At 39.2% G+C, this 16607-nt stretch overlaps 1 protein-coding gene across 1 annotated transcript in view; it reads right to left on the bottom strand.

Annotated features, from left to right (window-relative positions):
* Window positions 1-16607, bottom strand: part of SVEP1 (sushi, von Willebrand factor type A, EGF and pentraxin domain containing 1) — a 122821-nt gene that overhangs the window by 67772 nt on the left and 38442 nt on the right. The window contains exons 4-8 of the mRNA XM_032676112.1: window positions 12639-12797; window positions 12217-12396; window positions 7008-7187; window positions 2772-2969; window positions 209-327 (exon numbers count right to left, since the gene is read on the bottom strand). Of these exons, the coding sequence (XP_032532003.1) occupies window positions 209-327; window positions 2772-2969; window positions 7008-7187; window positions 12217-12396; window positions 12639-12797 (836 nt within the window). The remainder of the gene's footprint in view (window positions 1-208; window positions 328-2771; window positions 2970-7007; window positions 7188-12216; window positions 12397-12638; window positions 12798-16607) is intronic.

The following is a 16607-nucleotide window of genomic DNA, read 5'->3' on the forward strand; positions in this document are numbered from 1 at the left end:
TGAGGTTTTATGCACTGAAATTCCATGCAGTGTCCTGTACCTCATAATTCTAATCAAGACAGAAAATGCTAAATTTTTAAGATACAAACTTTCTAGCAGGTTTTTTTTCTACTCCTATTTATCAGAACAAAGAAATTCTAGTGAATCATAAAATTAATTGAAATCAGAAAGACTGCCTCCAGTCAAACAGATATAGATTTTAACTTGCCTCATCTCCAGAGTTATCCTCAGCTGTTGGTACCTGCCAGCTGATATTAGCAGAGTTATGATGTTCCAGAGTCACAGTCTCAATATTGTCTGGACAGCGGATCCGAGGCGCTTCAATATCTGACCCAGAAAAAGACAAAATAGTTTTATATGCGGGATCACAGAAGTAAAATAAATGTCTGTAATGGTTAGACTGAAACTTGTTAAAACCATTGTTTTTCATACTGCCTGGAATATAAATGTACATATTTTTGAAAACTTCCTATCTCTGCTCCTTCTTAATTCTTGCCTATTGGCTCATATCTCAATAGTAAATTTTCCTGGGGAAAGGACTTATTTTTGCTGTATTTTTTTACTTCACTGAGCACAATGAGACTTACTTCTACACAGAATCAAAAAACAAGGAATAAATAAGAATTAATTTGTTTCTTTTATTATTCATCCCTTCCTTCTCTATCCTTTCACTATCCACACACATGACACATACAGACAAAAATACTTCAGATAATCAGTGACTCAAAAAAACTCTTAAGTATTCGTGACATGATATACATACTATGAACAAGACAGCAGTGACTCGAATTCTCTGAAGCATGGTGTGGAACTGACTCGAAAGAACCAATGGCAAGAATTTGGGCAGCAGCTGCTGGAAATGCTCCTTAGTAAACTCCTGTTATACGGCATTATGTAGGACAAATGGAGTCTTCTGGTGACAGGTGACAATGCTGGATGGTTTTGAAGGAGTGGTGATACAGTACGTGTAACATCACCACCAACATCTAAGCCTCAAGTTTCTCTGACAAATTTGAAGTACTTCTTCAGTTTCCTGGCACAGGGCCTCCCAAAACATTTGTGGTCAGGTTATTTCATTGCTGTAGTGCTGCTTGATAAATGGTTTCTAGACTCATGAGACAAGGACACATTTGGCTCTGAACTCATCTATGCCCAACAGGCTTTAAAACAACTCAGAACTGATATCACTTACACTTTTATTACTAAATAATTCCAGTAAAGACATAACTCAGGCAATTAAATTCCACAGTTAAGAATGCAAAGCAATAAATACAAGTGATTTTGTCTTCCTCTGAACTGATTCAGATGAAAGTTTTATTACAAATGCACTCTTATAAGTAACTACCAGTTATGGTTCACACTCCCTTGACCACAGCCTCCAGGCTGGGGCAAATTCCATCTAAAAGTGAAATTCTGTAAAAAGACTAATAATAAATAAATCATAAAGAAAATGGCTACTTTGAACTGGCCAACTATGTTGGCAGCAAAACAGAGAAAGATAATAACAAGAATGAAAGCAATTGAAATGCAACTGTTCATTTTTACTAAAAAAGAATAACCTTCATAGTTTCTCAGTGCCTCCTACTTCATTCATTGGCTTTATTCATTGGTAATATGTAAAAACTTGAACCCAAGCCATGCTGCTTTACCTTTATCTGAACACTTCAGCTTGTCATCTTATGCTAGGATCCCATCAAATATTAAAAGCTGTGGTTTGGCACAGGTTTACACAAAAGATTCAGAAAAACAATGTGGTACATCACAGAGTGGAAAATAGTACGTTTAAAGAGGGGGATAAAATCTTCCTGGCCTTTACAGGGAAAAAACCCCTCAGTTTCTGTAGTGACCTGGCATGATGACTGCTATAACTGTTTTCTGTACTGTTCTTTCACCCAGTGGCTGTCGAGGGCCTCAGCTGGGGGAGAAAATAATAATTCTAGGAGAACAACATTTCAGGAAGAGGTGAATAGCATATTCCCTGACAAACTGCACTTTTGGTTTTATTCTGCTATAATCCAAAACCAGAATCCTTCCAATCCAGTTGTGCATGTGTGAAAGGGAATAAACAGCCTAACATTTCTAAAAGAGGTGGGTAAACATGGTAGAACCATTCCAAAATGCATGTAACCATCTTCAACCTATCTTTATACTCCCTGCTCAACCAATACACTTGTGTCAGCCAATACGCTTGTGTTAGACAATTTTGGCCTTAACTCTTGTGCACCGTGGCTTGGGGCATGTCAACAGACATAGTCAGATCAAAGACAACTGAAATGAACATTCCTCTATAGCCTGTCTATCAGCCAGGGTTTACAAGGCATTCACAGTTTTGCTCTGACTAGAGGGTTTACATAAACTTGTGCTAAACCAGTAGTAATATTATTATCACTGTTATTTTACTAGAAGCGTGGGTTCCACTTTGACTATTTTTAAGCTAAGAGCTTTTACTTCTACTTTGAAATTCGAAACTTCCCTGCAGATCAGGCCTTTTATCAGGCAGCTTCCCAACCCATCATGAGATGGATCCCAGAAAAGGCAGCTGATGATGAGCACTATAAGGTGACACTTAAGTGACCTCTGAACTCCACATTTTTATTAAAAACTACAATTAAATCTGACAACCAAGTTATAGAGGTACAGGCAACACTTGTTATACACTGTTTAAATCACACTTTCCCCAGTTCAAACCTGTCCTCACTCAGTTATCTGCTGTGTGCTTCCTTTCAGTTCTGCACACGTGTACACAGACATGATTTTGTGCTGGTCTCTACCTTTACACAGAGCCTCCTGGATGTTTGCACTCCATCTCCCAAATGAAATGCACCTTAGTTCTTCTCTAGCTCCAGACAAGATGAATCCTTGGGGACAGCTCAGCCGGCACACAGTCCCAGAAACAGCAGGCTCCAGCCCACATCTGAGAGGGAGAACTGTCACATCTGCTGGTTTCTGGAGGATGGGACAACGTTTTTCTGCAAGAGAACAGTAGGAGATGACTTGTAACTCACACAAACTACACAATCAAAAAAATCTGCAAATAAAGTCATACGGAAACTTAGTGGGAAGACAAAATACACAGTCTTTTTAAGTCTGTACGTGTATGAGTGCATCAAAACAGTAAGACCTGACAAAACTTTGTACTCCAGCGTTGACTGAAGTAAACAGCACCCAGGATATTAGTTCCTCTGTTTTCTTGCTCATGTTCTTCACTGGAAGAGAAACATGGTATTTTTCATTTAGATCCACTACATCTTACCCTCTGGGTTTGTTTTTTTTTCCTTTTTCCCTGCATTCCCTTGCCTTCTATGAAAACCAGATCATAGCAAGACTGAGAGAATGTATCTGCACCTTCTACAGCTTCTGCATTCTATCTTGAAATAAGAATGAGGAAGAAAGATACCCTGCCGTGAACTCTCTACAGGTCCTCTCTATAATCAGGAAGGCTGATGGTTCCTTAAAGGTTTAAAATGGAAGTTTCATTCTTGAGGTTTAATTCTTTATTCATACTGTGTGACATCATTTTTACTTCAAACATGGAGGCATTAACAAAGAGGGCAAAATGAATGCAGTTCATAGTCTTTCAGCAGTGTTTCTTACAATAGATAGCAGACAAACAGAAAAGAAGAATTCTCCATTATTCAGAGTCAATGACAAGACTTGTAACTCTTTATAGCTCATCAGTGAAGACAGCAGACCAAGGGCACACAAAAAACAACCCAACCCAGCTATACAGAAGGGAAGCTCTGCTCATCTCTTACCAATGGTTTAATGACAGAGAAGTGATTCACATTCAAAACACCTCCCCTCCCCTTCCCTCCTCTGTTCTCCCATTCTATCCCCTCCCCTCCCTCTCTCTTCTCTCCTTTCCCAAAATATGTAGCAAGTAACTGAAAACTGGTTCTTCTGCATGAAACAAAATTTAAAGATTGGAAGAATTCTATGTAATTCCTGAAATTTAAACCCTCAATACTGAAATTGTGTTTAAAGTCCAAGCAATTAATAACTGCGCTTCTTTTCAATAGGATGCAAAGGTCACAAATGACAACATATTTGTCCAGTTCAGGCAGATACTGTCGGCTCTGCAAGGTGGAACAACTTCATCAGAAAAACAAAAATACCCAACAAACCCTATCTTTTGGTTGCTTACCACAGGAAGGTAATTGACAAATGGCAAAAAGATCACAAATTAGAAAAGCAGTATTTGAAAGCTAGAAGTATTAAAATGTATACTACCCAGGGAACTAGTACAAGAAACTCTGTGAAAGGTGTAAGCATGAAAACCAGAGGAAACTGCAGCTGTTTGGGAAGAAATAACAGCCCTATCTCTTGCTTGAGACACTTCCAGGTACACTAGCAAAATCCTAGTACAGCACAATCCTGAAACGATTGATAAACATTCAGGATAAACTTTAGTATATCTAGCCCAAGGGAATCTCTTTTAAGTAGGGCAGGTTTTTAACAGGAAAACAACTGTAATAGTGTTTAGCTTTTCTATCTGGGCTCAATTTCAAAATTTGATCAAGCTGAGCCAGAAGTCTGGAATTAATGAGAAGTAGAGTGATATCCATGATATTAGTCATATTGACAGGAAATTAATAAAGAGAAAAGTACTTCTAAGGAGAGACAGAAATCTGTTTTCACCTGCAACCACCTGTGATGAAACAAAACACTGTATTATAAGTCTTAACATCAAAAGGAACTTCAATATTGTGACAAATAAGAAGATTACAAAGTAAATCATGCCTCTTTCCTTCAATTGCTTTGCAGGCACTGTTTCAGGGAAAAAATTGACCAGCTTCAATTAGAAGTGTGGGGCAGTAATTCTTTCAACGCTAGGTGGCATCAACACCCTGGATGCCATCTGTATTTTTACTTTTCTTCACTAAACCTTGAACAAAGCAAACAGAACATCATCTTGCAAAATTCACTGATTTTAACATGATGGATATTCAATTTCTGCCAATGGGAAGGAAACACAAGAACATGACTGCGGATTTTTTTTCTCCAGATTGGACAAATGACAAAGCTTCCCTTTTCAGCAGATATTTTGTTTGTCAGTCACCTATAATATATGTAGCCTACTCAACAGTAGCTCATTGCTAACAGTAACTTTAATGACAAAGACAAAAATTTAAAACATATGTAATATCCATACTTGCTGAACTAGCTTCTAGTCTCTTGGAAAAAGATGCATGAGAACAGACTTCACAGAAGTGACTGTAAACAATCCAGGCAATGTTATGGTACAGTGTCAATTATGGCTACAGATGGCTGTGGTACAGTCTCAGTGAATAACTTGCAAATATGGCAAACTTTGCAGAGAGGAGCAGTCAAACTGAAAGGCATTCAGAAAATGAGCTAGAAGAATACCCTGAAGTCCAAGAAATTTGGTTCAAGATAACAGACTGAAGGCAATTCCATTTCATTTTTCTAACAGAAGGATCTCAAATTAATAAATTATCAATTACAAAGGCCTAAATACAGCAGGATTTCTGGTACCTTTCATGTAGCAGATGATAAATAATAGTTAGGACCTGTTCAGACTAAATATAAACAGACAAACCTCCATGATAATGGTGATCGTTCAGAAAATGAGTATATAGGGTAATTTTTGAGGAGGACACAATATTAGCCTCCTGATTTGCATCCTTCCCTGAATAGAACTCCACACATTGCTATTGAACCAGAATCTCAGCAAGCTTGTCCTAAACACCAGTCACAAGAAGAAGCAGCAGAGATGCTTTCCAGCTAACACTCTTCCCTCTGTGACAATCAAAAGTAACTTTTATACTAGACTTTTAGACTCAGCAAAAAAAAGATATTTCCATGTGTAATCCAGGAATGGAAGCAATATTGTGTGGTATGAAGAAATCTTCTGATACAAAGTAGAGATGGATTTTATTAATCAAAATGCTAAGCTAGGAAGGATGAATTCAACTGATGAATACAGTTAATCTTCCAATTATAATATTCCAACAGGATTTCAGGGTCCCTTCCTTTTGAAGTTAATTGAAGTTTTTCTACTGACTTTAACAGAAGAAAGATTAGGATCTCTTAAAAAACTGTCTTGATAAATTAATTCTTGTGGATTATTTTCATCACTTTAAAGAATGTACCTACAGTTAGAAATTTATTCTTGCCTCATGCAAAGTCCACATTTTTAAAACTGAAAAAAACAGTAAAAAATTAGGCACAATTCAAGCAAAGTCACCCTCCCAGCATCACATTTACTGGATGTAGGTGACATATCCTACACCTACTACACCCTGACTAGTCAGCACCAGATCACCTTCTGAATTACTGGACTTTCAGCCTGTGCCTTTTTTTTTTTTTTTGGTCTACCCTTGAAGGTGTTTCAACTGTATTTCATCATCTTACTTTTCTAAGCTAATTTAATACCTGTCCCTAGTCTAAATGTGTACTTCTGCCTATGGTCCTTTATTTCTGGAACAGCAATATGTGCTTACCTACCCCAGCACAACTGGTGTGACCTCTGAATCCTGACTTACAGGTGCTTAGTTCCTAACTTGCCTAAACTCTTATTTCCTGCTGGGAGTTCAGCAGAAGTGACCACCGCCCCACCTTTACTCTGCATTCACAGTGCCTGGCTAACATAAATCAGTCCTTGCTTGGAGATCAACTTCAGCTTTAAGGTGGTAACTCAAACCCCCGTTTGTTCACATTTAATCCACAGTATAAACCTACAATTCATGTGTTTCCTGCAACACAGTATGTGACAGTGCCTTTACACTAACCAAATACAACAACAACAACCTTTCAGTTATCACCAGTCCATGCTGGATTTAAATGATAATCTGTCCACTTTCTCCATTTACAAATTCCTTTGTCCTTCCCCAACTTCAAAGACCTGTATAAAGCATCCATAAACAAATTCTCCTTCCTATCCCAGCCTCACCAGTTATCAAAAGATGGAGAATTTCTCACCCATGACAGCACATCAGAAAAGGCTGCACTTGACACAAACAGAAAGAGTCAGATCAGATACCTACCCACACACTTTGGCTCCTTTGAATCCCACTGTGAGGTTCCCTGGCAGGTGAGTTTGCTGTTTCCTTCAATTTCATAGCCTTCATTGCAGGTCACAAAACATACTGTCTTGTAAGAGATATCAGCTGTTGAACAATTGATGTGTCCGTTTTCAGGAGACCGAAGTCTGGGACATGTTCGAACTGCAAAGAGAAAAAACCCACCAGTTCACTCTGCAGCACTGAGAATTACTGGAGTTACACCAGTTTGCCCAGGTTTTTAGGGGTGGGAAAGTACTGGCTTGTACACTAGTTACAGTAGTTTGTAAAAAATTTAGGGAATAGAGCTAGAACAGAGTGGATTTTTTTCAAAGGTTTGATGCCTTCCTCTTCCTGAAACAGTCTTACGTAGAATATATGAGACTTGGCACACATCTCCAAGCTCATTAAAGTTCTGACATAAATCCAGTCTAACAAACCAACTGTGCATTTGGAACAGTGTGTGACCTGTGCTAGTAATGTCTATGAGCCTTCAAAACGGGACAGCTGCAGACAAATGGAATCCTGTGGAAAAGTCTGTGTCTTTGGAAGTTTCTAGTCTCCAACAATGTCTGAGAGTTCTTTGGAGGATTTCCATCTGGCAGGCTGGTATGGGCTGACTGCACACCAGGGAAGAAACTAAGAGCCTATTAACAGGTCGGATGACAGCGTCCCAGTGCCCAGGAACATTCTCAGGCACTCCAGGAGTGTTTTGATAAACACAGACACATATAAGTCTCTGCAAATCAGAGAAGACACTCATCATGCTGGAGAACATAGAAAGAGGAAGAAGGAATACAAACCATTTATATACACCAGGTCCATAAGAGTTGAAAAGGAACAAATCAGGCTGTTGCTGAGACGGAAGAGACCCTTCCAGGTGTTGAGCACAGAGACAGTCCTGTCTGCTGCTCAGCACAGAAGCTTTTCTCCTGTAATGTCTTGCAAACACTGAAAGTAGTGTGATGCCAAGAAGAATGCAGTCCTGTGCAACATGTATGTGCAGAAAAGGAAGTAGGGCACAGAATGTGATCCTCAGGTTGTCTTACGCGTTTACTACTGAATTCTGATGCTGCAATTTAGCACAAAGCTACACTGTAGTTAAAACTGATGACAAAACAGCTGAATGATTGTAGTAAGAAAAAAGTAGTACAGATATGACCTAGACTTATGTTCTTTGTTTCAGTGTCATAACCTCAATTTCTTTCCTTTGCACCGCCTCCTTCTTTTCATCTAGGATCTCATATTCCAGCATTTGTCCCCTCGCTCCCTGCTGGACAAGACTCTGAGCTACACACCCTCCCTGGCCCTTGGGTCCCTCAGACAACTAAGCTGTACACACCTACTGTTTGGGCATGACTATGTGATGATGATACATCAATAATCAGCTACTGATTTTTGAAAATGAGTAGAAAACTCTAGTTGAAAACTCTGCTTTCAGCTGAAGTTGGTAGATACTGCTCAGTATGTTCATAAATTATTGGAGGGAGAAAAAAACACAAGGGCAAACTGTGTGACTGCTCAAAATATAGCCAAGAAGACTGCAGTTCCCTAAACTCACAGAATCCCAGAATGGCTGAGGCTGGGAGAGACCACTGGAGACATCTAGTCTGACCTCCCTGCTCTACCAGGGTCATCCTAGAACACATTGTACAGGATTGTGTCCAGACAGCTTTTGAAGATCTCCAGTGAGGGAGACTGCACAATCTCTCTGGGCAGCCTGTTACAGTGCTCAAGTCATACTCACAGTAAAGATATTCTTCCTCATATTCAGGTGGAACTTTCTGAGCATCAGTTTCTTCCCATTGCCTCTTGTCCTATTGCTTGGCACTACCGAGAAGAGCCTGACTCCATCCTCTTCAGACACTTATATACTTTAACAAGATGCCCTCTCAGTCTTCTCCAGGCTAAACAGATCCAGCTCCCTCAGCCTCTCATCTCTTCCTCACAAGAGGAACTCTGTTCTCACTTGATTGTTTTCCACAGCTTCTACTGACCTTGCTGGCAGGAGGGCAAGCTCAAGTGATGGGTGGTTTCAGAGAGCTGGATAACCTCCCTGCTGTGATTTGGGAAGCTGATTTTACCAATTAACCCATTCTTGCTGCTATCAGGCATGAGGCAAAACATTATGTACCCAAAGGTAAACCACCTTGGCAACCTCTCCTCTTCCCAGTAATTATTTACTCTGTACACTGATGAAACAGAACAATGCCTACAAGTGGACACAACTATACACTCTCAAAATAATAAATGGCCATGTAGCCTGAGTACTCCTTGAAATGAGAGCCAGCTGTATAAATGTCAGTAACTACATCGTAGTTTTAGTAGCCTTTGAAAGCTACAAACAACACACACTAATAGTATCTCTTCTGAAAACAGCTGTGGTGGCACCTGAGTGTAAAAAAAGTCTGTAACAAAACCTATAGGATATAGGATAAGAAAAAAGGGAAAAAAGCCATTCAGATGCACCTAATATATCTTTACATTACCATGGTTTCATGTTTACTCATGTTAACTCTCTTAAAGTACTACTACTTTTGTGCTTGCACATACCTGGGCATCCTCTAGGGAGTGTGTTTAAGAGTTAAAAAAAGGTCTTGAAATGCCCATCTTGTGAGAGGCACTCTGAGCTTCAGAGAAGCTTCATAATATGCTGTATCTTAACTTTGGTAGAGGGTGCAAGAAAAACATTTTTATATGCTTTATACACAAGAAAGCATGCTTTCTCTTTTAAAGTTTCTACAGAAGTCTTTAATACCCAATCTGCAGCAAAAAGAAGCAAATGCTACCAAACTCTACTACTGAGGAAGCCTGAATATTGAATTAAGAGCACTGAGGAGGCTCTTGGCAATGTTAATGTGCCTACAGAGAAGGCATTGCCTTCCACTGCCTGGGAAGTCTAGCCATTTCTTCTGGAAGGACTACACAGTTGTAGTGCTCTTGCCTCCTCAGTCGTTTCAATGTTCCTGCTTACTCAGTGCCTCAGCACGGCTCTGGCAGAAACCTGTAACTGAGCCCATGTCACCTTGGTAACGCTTCCAGGCACTAAATACCAACCCATCCTATTATCAACACGACATTTTCCACGACCAAGGAATATTCTCATAAAGGCAGTGGAAACAACAAAAACAATAACAGTATATTTTGTTTGCTCTGGGTTTTCTCCTACTACATTTTTCTGGATTAAATACACGCTTTGTAGTTTTTTTCATGGGACACCCGTAATTGCATGACATGACTGCATTAATCAGTTTCCAATAGCACAGCAGATTTTAGCTAGCAGAAGAACTGAGGAGTATTTAATGTCAAAATCCAAAGCACTGTAAAGGGATTTTCCTTCACTCTCCCTTCCTAATTTATGTGATAAAATACTCCTGGGATTAACAAGACAGCTATAAACTGTGCCTTTGATCTTGGTCCCTTTCATAGTCTGAGTGAATCAAGAGTAGCAGATCCAGCACATGTAACAGTGGGATTTCTTAATTTTTTTTTTCAATTGGAAGTCTTCAGTATGATGGACAACGACATATAAAAAGCAAAAATATATCCTTTCAGTGCTTCAGAGGATATTAACTCAATATCAAGACAGGATCTCAATGCAGACTTTTCTCTTTCCCCATCTCCCAAATTCCCTATTAAAGGAAGATCACACACCAACACCAAATAGGTGAATTTCGTTAAATGCTCCAGCAAGATTTTCAAGTATTAGAATCTTCCACTTCTCTGCAGAAAATAAGATGAAGGATCCTTTCTTTGTGGCTGACTGCAGCTTTCCCCAGATTTTTTGTTACACACATATTGTCTGACAGAAACTTTGACAGGTGGGTGCTCTTTCCTAGTATCCCAGTCTACCTGAAGTAGTATGCATCTTCAGTTTATGTTTGGTCTGCTAGAAAGTCCACAGCTCTAAGTCCTTCTCAAGACACCCTCATTGTACTGGACAACAATTTATTTTCTATAGAAAGCTTCTCCTCCCTGCCTTCTGCCACTGGAAGCTAAAAGGGAAAACTAAGTTTTCTAGGATTATCTGAAGAAGAGTTCTAAAATCTAAGTGAACTACTTAGAAGTGAACTACTACAGGAAGAATGTCCTGAGAAACTGTTCTCTAGATCTGGTCCCCCCTTTCAGAACCATGACTTGCTGTTTCTTTAAGGGCTGCTGTGTTTGCTGTACTGGCATGAAGTTCTAATGCCTCCAAGGATCTACCCTGCCTTTTTCCCCAAACACAAGGTCAGGGCAAGAGTTACAGAATGTGCTGATGACTTTGTATTTACTGTGCAGCATGCTAATGTCAAGTGTATTCAAGTCAAGTTAAAAATGCTGAACTATATCCTGTAGCTGTTGAGGACATAAGGGCTGCTATCTGTTTTTTTCAGGGTCTCCTTGGAAGACATACCAGACAGATATACATATATGGGATTGTAGCTTCTGTTCTAAATCATCAAGAACCCAATCTCAGGCAGACACAAGTGACAGCAAAACAAAACTCTGTTCCTATCAGAAAATTCAGAAGTAATGTTTCTCAGGATGCTCTTTTCCATGTCTTCTCCCTTTCACACCTTCTGTTTATTTCTTTTACAGCTGACATGGTTTTATGCTGAAGGTATACTTCAGTATAAAAATTCTAAGATACTGTCAATTGTCCCCTAGTGAAACTTCACTCAAAATTCTTCAGAAAACTATGCTCAAGGCCCCAAATTTCCTATTTTTTGTAAGAAGAGAAACTGTAAGAAAGCAAAATGGAATTCTTCTATGCCTAATGTCTCCCAATGCTATTCTATGCCAAGAGTCTGGTGGATGTTCTAAAACAGCCATGTGGCAAGCTCTAAATATGGTTACATATTTAAATACTTGCTAGGTTCACTGGGTTTACATAATGGAGATACAAAATTCATAGAAATTAAGTGGAGAGAGGTGAAGAGGGGTGTAAGGAAGGAGAATGTAGATTCTCTTGCAAAAGACTGTCTGCCTAGTAAATCCTGCTCTGCATTTTCTATTGCAGATGTCCTTCTTTCATTTTAGGAAGGAGGGGAAATGGAGTGATTGGAGTGGGATTTTACATATGGAACTTTCTTTCACCCAAGTGGTAACAGGATCGGATCTGAGCACCCAACTACTAGTGAGTAGAGAAAACCACTGCTAAGAACAAATTAAACCAAAAGGAAAATACTTTTCAAACACATGACATCCATACCTCTACAAGTAGCTTCTGATCCAGACCACTGGCCATTTGGCTGACAAAGTCGGATGCTGCTTCCCACGAGATCAAATCCTGCTTTGCATCGGATCCCACAGGCAGCATTGAAGTAATTGTTGCAGACATTCTGGACAAAGTAACCATTTTCCGGGGGCTTCAGTTCAGGGCAGTGAACAACTAAACAATTAAACAACCACAACAGAGTTATGACACGAGCCGGAATGCAATAGGCTACTGAAGGAAAACAATCTTTTAAAATTTCTAACTCAAACTGTGGCTTGGTATTGTTGCTGTTTTGGAATGACACAGGGAATTTGCAATTTGACGTGTCCTTCACAGTGTAAAACCACATAATAAAATTGTCCCAGCATTGCACTGTGCATTCCAGGACTATTCTGTTCCTGAATGGCAACACTTACCTTCACAGGTTTGTCCTACAGCACGATATCCCTCCTGGCATGTACAATCCTCAATGGAGGTACTTCCTGGTGGAGAAGTATGATTCTCATCGGGACATGAGATGCAAGTGCCAATTCCACCTGGTGAACCTTCAGGCTTGTATGTTCCTGGTGGACAAGCTTTGAGTAAAAGAAAACATGGTATAAAGGAGTTCAGGATATTAACCTTTCACCTAGCATATTTTTTCAGGTGTGTTGCTTTACAGTTTTACATTACTTTTTTCCTTCCTAATACATCCAGTGTCACTCAGGATAGAAGCATTCTCCACTTAAAGTAGTGCAGAGTTCTTAAAAGGTGTGATCTAATGCCTACCAGACTTGGTGGACTTCTCTGTAGTGACTGTCTGGGAACTGATATTAAGCCCATGACTAATCATCCTGAAAAGAAACTCAAGTCTCAGAAGACACACCAGATTTTCACTGACAAAACCTGTGCAGACCTCATGAAGACATTCTCGATTTAGAAGCGTAAGAAATTAGTTCAGACTAAATCCTTGCCATTCAAGACTACACAGAAGTGTAATGCATACAGATTGATAGTAATGAGCTAACATATGCCAGCAAAATTTCCCTGCCTTTGATTTACACATTATGATTATATATGATCTATATACTATATGTGCTAAAATGCATAAGGCACAAACAACGAAGCAATTAATCAAAGCAACTGCTCCCTGAAGCTTTTGCACTCATTTATATTGCATTTCATATTTTTAATTTTGTGCACCTACACACACAAGCCTTAAAAAAATTCAGGAGATGTCTTCAAAGGCAGGGATTTGGTGAAATAGCGTCTTTTTGCTCTCTGCCTTGAATTCCACTCTTCAGGAAATAACCACAATTATTTTAATCTATTTCACAAGGATGATGTGTGAAATAGGGGAGTGACTAATCAACAAGTGCTGCTAAAGCAAAGACTGATCAGATTATCACTTGAAACAGAACTCAAGGACACTTGTGCTGAAAAACCTAACTCCTAATGAAAAGTTCAGAAAATATTCTGAGAAAGTTACATAATATTAACACTGAAACCCAGCCAAAAAAGCTCTCCATTAATTTCACTATCAACAAAATGGCCACACTTTCTCTTGCAGACTGCAAGTCAGGCTGTCATATTCTCCCCTCAGTACAATCAGTTTGCATCATTTAATGTAGCTCTGAATGGTATAAAGAAAGTTACAACCACAAACACCTTCAGGTGCCTTCCTCCTTACATAATTAGGTGTGCCTTGCTTCTGGACCTACTCTCTCCTATTGAGTTATATTTCCTGGATTTTGGAAATTCTGTCAGCATCAGTCTCTTCTTGGTAGATATTAGACCAGCTCTGTCTGTTTTGCAAGTTAGGTGCTAAGATACTCTGACTCTGTCATGAGAGAATTTATTTTTATAAGCCAAATTTTATGGAATATACCTCAAAAAAATCTGCCCATATGAAGAGTTGGCACTCTTTCCAGAAGAAGTACAATTCTTTTCTAAAGAAAATACTTTTGTTCACTTTTCAGAAAACTTTGCAGATTTATTTTGAAAAAAGCAACCGAGTGGCTTATTGTTAAGAGGCAATTTTGTGTGCTGTAAATTGAATTCACAAATTTGTATTTTAAACACAGTTTTAAGAAGACAATGAAAACGCCTATGCAGTAAAGGATATAAGTACAAAACAAAGTATATAAGGAAGGAAATAGGGAAGAAAAATCCAATCAAATTTATCTGGGAATTTTTAATTTTGTTTTGGGACTTTCAGAAAAGCATTTGGAAAAGAAATCCCTTTCCTATAATTCACCTGCTCTTCCCAAGTAAGACATTCCTCTTGGTCTGTTACTGCTTCTTTCATCTCTTCTGTGCAGAAACTCCCACCTTGGACATTACATCTCTCTGAAATATTCTTTCATGCTTCAGATGATCACCTCCAAAATGGCAAAGTATCAGAGGTATTACTCTGAAATCTCTGAAACACTTCCATATGGCACTTCATGGAAGTCTCTGTGTATCCTTTTTAAAACTGTATCCAGCACAAAGTGATGAAGTGCATCCAAAAGGATACAGGAAAGAGTGAAAATTAAGCATCACAGGGGACCTGCTGTATGACAAAGCTGCCCTCCATATGCCAGTTGAAGTAAATTAGTCTCTTCTGTTCCTTGTGTGGCATATAAAATGACATCTAAACTGTTTCATTCCAAAAAAACCCACACCACAAACCAACAAACCCCCAACCCAACTTCTCTCTTTCTTGCAACCTCAGCTTAGATAAAGAAGCAGCAGCAATTTTCTGCTTCTGTTTCTAGAATTCTGGTATGAAAATAATCACGCATTTTCTGATGTGAGCATTTTTAACAATAAACCCAGTAATTTGCTTAGGGCTTTGAATCAGTCTGGCTTTGAAGAAAATTATTAATTCTGAAATCACACTTACAATTTGCTCTTTCCACTGAAGCAGCAGGAGGTAAATAACACTGTTAACATGGTTATTAATGTCTCTACTGAGAAAAACATGTTTTCCCAAATGTCTTGATTCTTTTTGAATGCTTCAAATGCTTATCACTGCCTTTACAGGAAGTTGAGCTATATCCTATCTCAGCTTTTTATGCAGAATTTCCTTCAAGTCTGAGTCCCTGAACTGCTCATTGATCCCACATATCCCCTAGACATATTCAACTACAAAACTCCATACGTGTTACATTCAGAATTTTCACAAGACAACAAACACTAGGTTACAGAGCTATTTCCAAGTGTGTGAGATTACACAGTCTATCCTGTTATGCCAAAGAGATGGTTTAAGAATGGAGCATAAGCATGCTGTGAATTTCCATCACAGTCACAAAGGCTAGCCTGGCCAGAGTTCATGTTAAAACCATCCAAAATCAGCTGTGGATGAGCAGAGCTTCGGCCATCTGCTCTGAACTGTCCATACTTGACCCAGCTAGACTGCAGATCCATCCTCTCCTGCCCCAGACAGCAATACAGCATGGCCCAAATCTACACACAGTGATGCATTCCAAGCTAAGTGAGAGCTTGAGGGGCAAGAACATCTGAGGAGCACGTGTGGCTCCGTCCATGACTGATCATACAGGTATCTCTCTGGGCTTTCCTCCAAGAATCAAGCAGTGTCAAATTTTTGTTGCATTCTAGTCCCCCAGTATGCACCCACTAACTCTACACAGTCAAAAACTGACTGTAGGGATGCACCATATTCTCCAGTGCTAATCTGTAACAATAATTTAAACTTTTTTTTCAAGGTTTGATTCCCCTTTCCAACAACGTTGTGGTACAAGAAGCCCCAAACCAGTGTGTGAATGAACCCCAGTGTAAATAAGCACCAATCTGGCACTCTCAAGAGTGACAAAAAAGGCAAGAATTTAAAAATTGAGGAAAAAAATTTAACAGTATTAGCTTTAAACAGAAAGGAAACTTATGTGCTCATCTCCATACATGATTTGCTCACAAAAGATTTAACTACTTTCTATATCTGAACCATGTTGTTCTTTGCCCAGAAGCAAGGGGAGGGGCAAGGAAAATCTTTTTGTTCAATATAATTCTCCTCTTGAGAATAGTGAATGCTGACTTACACCAGAGGGTTACTTCCTCATTACAGGATATCTGGAAGCAGGGATTAGTGTGCTAACTCAAACAAGCACAAGGCCCAAACTCTCAAGTGTGCAAAGACAGCGCACATTGAAGTTGTCATCAACAACAATCTGCTTGCATAAAATGGCAGATAATCAACAATTCACATGCAGATTCTATTATCTGTGGTAATAACAGTGCAATAACCTTCTGACCAGAAATTATAATGAAATAATACATGCTTACTTCAGCATGCCTCCTGCATTTTCCTCCTCAGTTACGTTCTCCTAGGTATACAACTAACTGAAAAACTCTAAGAAAATCCAACATGTCTCTTCTGGTTTTGAACATTAACGGGCTTCATGACA

This window comes from Chiroxiphia lanceolata, chromosome Z (assembly GCF_009829145.1).
Source record: "Chiroxiphia lanceolata isolate bChiLan1 chromosome Z, bChiLan1.pri, whole genome shotgun sequence".
NCBI lineage: Eukaryota > Metazoa > Chordata > Aves > Passeriformes > Pipridae > Chiroxiphia > Chiroxiphia lanceolata.